Source organism: Crocodylus porosus, unplaced genomic scaffold, assembly GCF_001723895.1.
Source record: "Crocodylus porosus isolate Cpor-Errol unplaced genomic scaffold, CroPor_comp1, whole genome shotgun sequence".
In the NCBI taxonomy this organism is placed as follows: Eukaryota; Metazoa; Chordata; order Crocodylia; family Crocodylidae; genus Crocodylus; species Crocodylus porosus.
This window is the reverse complement of record NW_017728951.1, coordinates 10400454-10409020: the sequence shown is the minus strand read 5'-3', so window position 1 is coordinate 10409020 and position 8567 is coordinate 10400454. Positions and strand designations below refer to the sequence as shown.

The 8567-nt window shown below is 40.4% G+C and overlaps 1 protein-coding gene across 1 annotated transcript in view; it reads left to right on the top strand.

Annotated features, from left to right (window-relative positions):
* The window catches only part of LOC109324250 (disintegrin and metalloproteinase domain-containing protein 9-like), a 39239-nt gene that overhangs the window by 20048 nt on the left and 10624 nt on the right, over nt 1-8567 (top strand). Inside the window, exons 11-17 of the mRNA XM_019556207.1 lie at nt 204-325; nt 861-1032; nt 2158-2247; nt 2842-3037; nt 3202-3307; nt 5191-5365; nt 7563-7643. Of these exons, the coding sequence (XP_019411752.1) occupies nt 204-325; nt 861-1032; nt 2158-2247; nt 2842-3037; nt 3202-3307; nt 5191-5365; nt 7563-7643 (942 nt within the window). The remainder of the gene's footprint in view (nt 1-203; nt 326-860; nt 1033-2157; nt 2248-2841; nt 3038-3201; nt 3308-5190; nt 5366-7562; nt 7644-8567) is intronic.

Sequence of the window (8567 nt, the reverse complement as noted above, 5' to 3'; positions counted from 1 at the left end):
TTCCTGCCCTTTGGGCAGGGGGCTGGACTCGATGATCTTACAAGGTCCCTTCCAGCCCTAATGTCTATGAAATCTATGAAAATCATATTTGTAGAGTGACTCATTTTGAATAAAAGAGGTATTGTCAGTGTAATGTTTTCTTATGATTTTGTCATTTCTTGTTTCACTTTTCTGTTAATTTCAACATTTCTTCTCTTTATTAGTTGAATCATGACAGAGTGTTAGGTCATGCGACGGTAGTTGCTCATGAACTTGGACATAACCTGGGTATGAAGCATGATGATGGAAGATGCCCCAAATCCTTCATTATGTTCAGTGTAGCTAAGTAAGTAATATTATCTTCTTATTTTTATCACTATTAAGTATTGCCACTGGATTATATTAATTCTGAGTGAATACTGAATTTCAAAGAATCTTAGTCAGTGGACCTTGTATGGAGACCTAAAAGAGCAAAGAGAAATGGAGCCTAAAAAGTCAAAAGGATTTATGCATCTATGTCTCTTAAGCAGCTTTGAAAATGTAACTTAGAATCACCTCCCTTAACCATTAAGAGTTATTTTTACCATATGGCAGATGCCTTCTCTATGAATGTATGGTTTCATGTAAGAGAGACAAAAACAGAATGGAAGAAAAGAGCTTATGGCTGGAGACTTAGCTCAGACTCTTAAGGGCTTTTCAATCTTTTATTCCCAGAAATTCCTTTCCCCAAATGCAAAGACAGATCTATAAATTAATGATCTCCATTATCTAGTAACATGACAAAAGTAATACATAGAATTTACTATGGCTTAAATAGCTTAACATTGTTATATACTAGGAAAAATATGTGTATCAATCACAGGTAATATTATGCTTTCTAGTGGATCCCAAAATTTCAGCACCTGTAGTGCCAAGGATTTTGAGAATCTGATTCTGAACGGTGGAGGAAACTGCCTTAAAAATCCTCCAAAACCAAGTGACGTATACACAGAACCTGACTGCGGCAATGAAATATTGGATAAGAACGAAGAATGTGATTGTGGCAAACCAGAGGTAGTGTAATTTAATTCATTTGGAAATGCCTGGTCCAATACCAGCTTTCCTATATGCAGAATATCTGTTAATATATGGGAATTGTCTTGACAGCTTTCTTTTTGAAATAATAAAAATAAAATAAAGATGAATGGCAAGACTAAAATCACACTTTCATTAAGGGTGGCATCCAACTCTGCTTGAAGATATTATGAATAGGCTTCATGCAAAGTTTAACTGAGACCTAAGGGACTGGCTACTGCATTGCAGAAAACATATAAGTTGCAAGTGTAAGTTCCAGCATGCAAGTCCCTCCATTACAAAAATGTAGACTGTTTGTACAGTAACTATTCAGTGGCTATAGTTTTTTTATTGGCACCACAACCAAGTTCTTCCAGCAGGAGGGAACTAAGTAACACCCGATTTCTTGCATATAATTTTGTCTTCATAATGATCCTCTTTCAAATGAGTGAAGATTGATCCAGTGGAGTTAGTTTTATTGATTCTGGCTGTGTAGCTAGGGTGGGGGGTGACCAGGGCACCAACTCAGCCACCACCACTGCTCTCTTAGCTATCATTGTTGCGGCAGTTGGACTATGGACACTGCCTTGTGTAACACTTGTCCAGGGTGCAGAACTTCCGACTTGTGTCTCTGAATGATTCACTGTTGCAGGAAATCAGAATGTATGCTGTCAAATGAAAAGGGGAGGAATAACCCATATTCAGTTGCCCAGGCTTTTTCTGCCATTAAAAATCCTTTTTCCTATGTTGTTCTGTTAGTGGAAAAAAGGAATATGATAAGTGTTTTGAATTGTCAATAAAAAACTTTAGATTGATTCTTTTTAAAAGCCATATCACAACACAAACAAAAATGAGCTGTACCAGAACATGGTTGATGCTTTACTTGCTCTTATCCCTATGCATTAGTGAGCGATCAATGAGTTTTTTAGATGATTTCTTACAGGACAACACACCCTGAATTGTATGCTTGCTTCTAATAGAACAAGGAACTATACACTTCAGACACTGAAACAGAGACAGAAAATTGAAAACTCAGCTTATGGTCATAGTTTAGTCTGACCGTGTTAAAACCCCTGACTACATTGACAGATAAAATCATTTCTCTAATTCATGTCTTTGCTACAGGAGTGTACTAATCCTTGCTGTGATGCTGCAACCTGCACACTTAAGTCTGGATCACAGTGTGCTGATGGGCTGTGCTGTGAAAATTGCAGGGTAGGCTAAGGAAGCCCCTCTTAATTAAGTTATAGACCTAATTTAGAATGCTACCAAGTAGAAGTGAATAATTTTTGTGGGGTTGTTTTGGAAAAGCATCTATCACTCTCTTTAGGCATGTGTACGATTTGGTAACCTATGTGCAAAACTATATTCAGCAGTGCAAAGGAAATGGGACAGCAGATGAGCAAAGAATTTGTGTCTGATAAATCACGGCGTTAAGTGTGTTTTTCAGTTGCAGTATTAACTGTGGGTTCCCTGTTAGCTGTATTCCTGCTACTGTGCTGAAAAATTAGGTGAATTAGCAACAATCTCAGGAGTACAGGATCAAGCCACTCTGTATAGTTATAGTTTTTGTTTACTTTGTGCGACATTCTGCATCAGTGCTATCCATGATTATAAGCTATATCAGTGAAATACATGAGACTGACAAGGATGCTAGATTTTGTGGGCATTAATATGGAAAACTATTTTATTTTCCCTAAAATTATGAGTGTATTTTCTTCCCTAGCCTACTATGGTTGTTTTATTCCTTTATGTTCAATTTTTTTCTGTTGAATAATAAAAGTGCGTAACAGCCTATTCTGTTTCTAGTTTAAGGTAGCAGGAGTAGCATGCAGACCAAAAATGGATTTCTGTGATCTTCCTGAACACTGCAATGGAACATACCCATATTGTCCAGATGATGTCTATATCATGAATGGATACCCATGCAACAACATGAAAGAATACTGCTATTATGGGGTTTGCCAGGATTTTGATTCACAGTGTAAATCTTTATATGGAAAAGGTATTTTTAATTATTTGTCTGTGTAACAAAAGTCTTGTCAAGAAGAAAAAGGCAACTTATAAGCTTTGCTATATACCCTTAAAAAGATATCTGATATCTCTGATTTTTTTTTAATTTATTTTTTAAAATAATATAATAGGTGATGTTTGTTGCTGTTTTTGTAGGGGCAAGAAAAGCACCTGATGATTGTTTTAAAATAGCCAATATTAAGGGAGACCGATTTGGAAACTGTGGATTGTCAGGAGGACAGTATAAGAAATGTCCAGATGAGTAAGTTAACAGCAAGTATAAATTGTATGAACTTTCTTCTTTTCATTTATGCATGTTAAGAGAGTAGTTATGCTGAATTGTTATACTATGTTGGCCGTAGCTGAGTTATCAGATACATCAGCAGCCCATTAAAACAACCCCAAACACTGTTTTAAATTGTTGTTGATTATTTCTTAGAACCAATTTAGACAATGAATACCAAACACAACACAATATTTAGTTAAATGTTCCTCTAAGTTGAGCCAGATTCTCTTTGAAACTGGTTCCTTTACGCAGTTGAGGAACCACTGCTGTCTAGTACTAATATACCTGGCTGCTGTAGCGCACACATTCTCACCATGGCACATATGGTAAAAGGTGTATCAGACTGTGAACACATGTAATACTAAACTGAGACAGCGGTGGCAGGAGGATTAGTTGCTTGAGGGTGTGTTAGCTGATCTGCTGTAACTTTTTGGCCTTTCTATTCTCATTTAAAATGATGAACTTTCAGGAAGCAAATTCCAGCACCCAATAACAGATGATGCTCCACAGAAAACTGATAGAAACAATGAATTTGATTCAGCCTTGGGCTTTCTGGCTGTCTGTACTTAGCCATAGTGCATTAGAGATCTGTAAACTGCTCTAATTTAGATAGAACATATTTCATGTTGGCCCCTAGAGTAATACATAGCTCTCCTCCTCTGTCACCAGCTGTCACTCTCCTGTGTCAAGCAAAATACAGTCCTACAGCAGGGGCATTGTAACATAGAAATGGGTGATTTTGCCCTATGGGCTATCCTATCTTCTTTGAGACAGCAGTTGTAATCCAGTAGATTCCCTAAAACTCTTACTTGCATAATGGTAGTCAAAGCAAAGGCCAGGGGATCACACCTCAGCAGAGAAGCAGAACTATTTAAAGTAGAAAGGAAAAGGCAAAACTATTTTAGGTCATCTTAGATGTTTCTAAAGTACAGTCATCCTTGTGTAAGGGTGACCTTGTATTGGCCCACCACAGATTGAATGTTATCCATTTAGAGGGCCATGCTGTTGATACTTGGTTTAACAGTTGGAAGGGTAGAAAAATAGTTCCAGTAACACAATGTAAACATCTGCATTTTTTCTTAAATTTTCTTTATCTGTAAAATATTTGCTATATAGAAAATACAGTGATGACTGTGGTATAGAGCAGTGCTTCCCAAACTTTTGCGCAGCATGACCCCATTTATGGCCTCGTTTCCTCAGCATGACCCCATTTCTTCAGCATGGCCCCTCACTCCCAGCCCACAGCCCCTCATCCCCGCAACCCCATCTATTGATGTTGCGACTCCATTTGGGGTCACAACCCACAGTTTGGGAACTGCTGGTATAGAGCTTGCTTGCACTCACACAAGATGATTTGCATAATTCACTGGGGCTTTCATAAATCATGATTGGTATGCACATCATCTGATCTCACCCTTTGTCATATATGCTTTCTATGTGAATTCTGTTAGGCATATATGTATACGTATATGTATTTAGAAAGAAGATCTTCTACGTGACTAATGTATGCTGTTACAAACTCTGAATATATGAAACGTCTATCAAGAGAAAATGATCTGCTTATAGTGTAAAGCAAGGGTGGCCAACTTGTGGCACAGGCTGTTTTTGCATATGATACATGGCAGGTCAGAGTGGGGATAGGCAGCAAAGGGCAGATGGAGCAGGGAGCAAGAAAGAGAGCATCAGATCAGCTAAGGGAGGGGGCTCAAGGGGGCATAGCATGTGGCTTAATTTGTGGCATACCTGCCCAAAAGTTTGGCCCTCACTAGTGTAAACTGTGATATGTTATTACTGAATAATATTTTTCTAACGGTTCTATTGTTCCCAATTATGTTACATTTGTATTTCATTAATTACAGACACAGTTTGTGTGGCAAACTTCACTGTACATCTGACAGTTTACAAAATCTTCCTGCTTGGACTCTTTTCAACAATTTGACTGGTGTGCTATGTCTGACTACTGACTTTGATCTAGGCTCAGATTTCCCTGATCCAGCTCAAGTTCATGCAGGAACTGCATGTGGAGAAGGGAAGGTAAGATTTGTCATAGTAGTTATTGTAGAATACATCACATGTAATAGAAAGTTTTCTCTTTAATACACCTTTACTTTCAAAAGCACCTCACTGCATTTCATTTCATTTAACCATTATAAGGTACCCACCATAAATTTCCAACACATGCCTTATAGCGCATGTACCCTCTAGTCAGGGGAAGAAAACTAATGCCTCCTGCCCCCACCTGGCCACCTCAAGACCCAGTAATCCAGACCCTCATATGGGAAATGTTTTTCTGGTAGAAAATGTGGTAGTGGCAGTCTGTGTTGCCTCGTGGTTCACGCTCAGCTGCTTATACCTGTTGTGGGATTGGACCTAAAAGATTTTGTTTTACTTTTTTTTTCTTCAAAAAGAACTAAGAACTTACCAATATATTCTATACAAACTCAGCACTAAGAGAACTTTGTTTAGATTATAAAAATGAATAGTAGAAAGTTAGGAAACACCATATTAGCAGCTACTTCTACAACTTTAATTTGGTGTCCTTGTGTACTTGCATGATTGATAATTTTGAATTATATGGCTACCTATTATTTATAAGGACCCCTGCCTTATTCAGTGCCAGCAGCAGGTGCAGTGAGGCTTAACAAGGTGGTCACATGACCGCAAGCAGGCTCCTGGATTGGAGGAAGGCCTGGGCAGCCTCAATATAAGGCTTGGCCATAGGAGCTGAGCTGGCAGTTCCATCTAGGGAGCCAGAGAGACAACATTGCCTGACTGGAGATCTGCTGCTCCTAGAACACCTGGGGGCCAAGGGTAGGAACTATGGGGATGCAGGAGGTTCCTGGTCCTGGGGCATGAAAATGACCTAAAATTGCACCCTGCTAGGGCTGGATGGTGCGGTGGGGCTGCCTTTGGCCCAGGAAGTGCCATGCTTGTGCCTCCCCAGTGAAAGGCGAGTATAGGGCCCTGGAAAGCCTCCGCCTCCACTGCCTTGGGGGTGACCCTGGGGAGGGGAAAGGCTAGGGGAACACACCCCAACAGAGAAGCACAGGGCCAAGGCCCACAGGGTGGGGCCTGAGGCCCATGGGGCATAAGGCCCAGAGGCCCCAGTGAAGGGGTGTAATTAGAGCCAGAAACCACATAGAGTAGGATCCATGTGGGGGTCTGAAGGACTGCTCATAGACTGGCCAGAGTAGAGGCCCAGTGAGGGGCAGAGAGCAAGCGAGCCCAGTGAGGGTGGAATAGCGGGCCCAGGAGGAGTCTAGAGAAACTATGTGGTCCACAAGCTCATGGAGTGAGAACAGGGTTTGGAAGGGCCCAAGAAGGCAGACCTGTATGGGAGAGAGGGCTGGCTGCTCAAGAACATACCCAGAGCCTCTTGACTGGTCAATGCTGGGGCCAGAACCATGGTGGTCAAAAGGCAAGGATGCTCAGCGTGAGGGAAAGCCAGAAGCTAGAGGCCTAGAGTCCCGACTGGCCTAGAGGCAAGACCAGGGCCTGCAAAGCCAAGAGTCCCAGAGGGGACCACTGCTGAGAGGGAAAGGGGTCTAGGGAGTTTTGCAGCCCAGGATGATGGCAGAGGTTAGGCTGCCTGAGTAGGAGGGATCCAGAGTAGGGTTTGAATGTCAGTCTGGAATATAGTGAGACCCAGTGTGAGGCCAGAGCCATAGAGTGATACCCTCTGCGAGGCATGGGACATGGTGTAAGGTTGGTACGAAGCCCTGCATGACGCCCTTGGCATTGGGCAATAAATGGGCAGCCTCCCGCCTTATAAACAACTACTTAGATACATCAAAGGTGTGGCAGACGAGACGGGTGACCGGGCCAATGATTGAACCAGCCTCGCGACGGCTCTCTGTCACATATAACCACATACACATACACAGTAATATAATACATACTACTTAACATACATGTATGTACACAGACATGCACACAGAAATGCTATTTTTAGCTCTGTGTTATAAAGCATGTTGTGTCATTAAACAATGCTGCAAAACAATTAGTTATATTCTGATGTCATCATTTTATGACACCACGTGAATCCAAGTATATCTTCATAACTGGAAAAGCATGTGATATCCTAAATGATAAAGCTAGGATGTATGAAGTCTTTTCGCCATCCCTGTTACTGAATATTTGTTTGCAGTATTACTGCTCATACATATTATGTTTACAAAATAATTAGAATGTATGAAGTATTGTTTCTGAAAGTGATTTCATATTTTTTTAGGCCTGCATAAACTTTGAATGTGTTAATGCAAGCCAGCTGGGTTACAGCTGTGATGTAAAGCAGAAGTGCAGTGATCATGGTGTAAGTAGATTTATTATCCTAGAGACAGCTGGTAGGTAGAATATATCAAACTGACATAAAAAAGGAAATAGTTGGGGTTTGATATTTTTGTGATTGTAATTAATACAAGTAGTCAAGTCCATTGTAGTTCATATTAGTAAGTATTCTGTAAGCTGTTCAGCAGAACATTGGTCCTGAATTTTAAACAACATAGGTTGAGTGAATCTGGTTACCTTACCAAATGATCTCTCCAGTTTTGAAAAGAATATAATTTGCTGTGCACTGAAGTCTTGCTTATATTTCTTGAGAGGAAAATCAAGCTGGGATCAAGCTATCCTAAAACCCAACAGCTCACCTTTGAAATGTTGTCATTGGCCTTGCATAAAACACTAGGAGCTACTTACTCTAATGGCTCTGCTACTTTGTAAGCCATTCTCTCCCAGCATTTCAAAATTCCTACAAGAAAAAAAGTTGTGCCCAGCATTTGCCTTTCAGCTAGATCCTTCTTCCTGCTTTCATACTTGGTTCCTCATATGCAACTATGAATGACATATATATTATTAGCAATTCAGATTTGTTACCTGTTAGCCCATAGTCATACAAATGGAGCTCTTTGCAGTGCTGTAGATGTGACCCTCTGTGAGAGTAATTGTATAACCTGGTGTAGCGCTCAAGTGGACCAGCCTTGTTCTGGGCTTGGTGACAATTGTTGGGGTGTCCCAAAACTTGAGTCCTTCCTGGTGCTACTTAGGTCACTTAGGCCTCAGAAGGACATTTAAAGACAACAGCTACTGGTGGATTCCAAATAAAACACCTGCCTGCATGTGCAGTAAAGTGAAATCTTTAGTAGGAAACAGTGTAGCTACTCTGGGTATAAGGTCTTTGTCAGTGACAGACAGAGAAAGAGATAGATAGATCAATCATATATTGTATATGTATGATTGT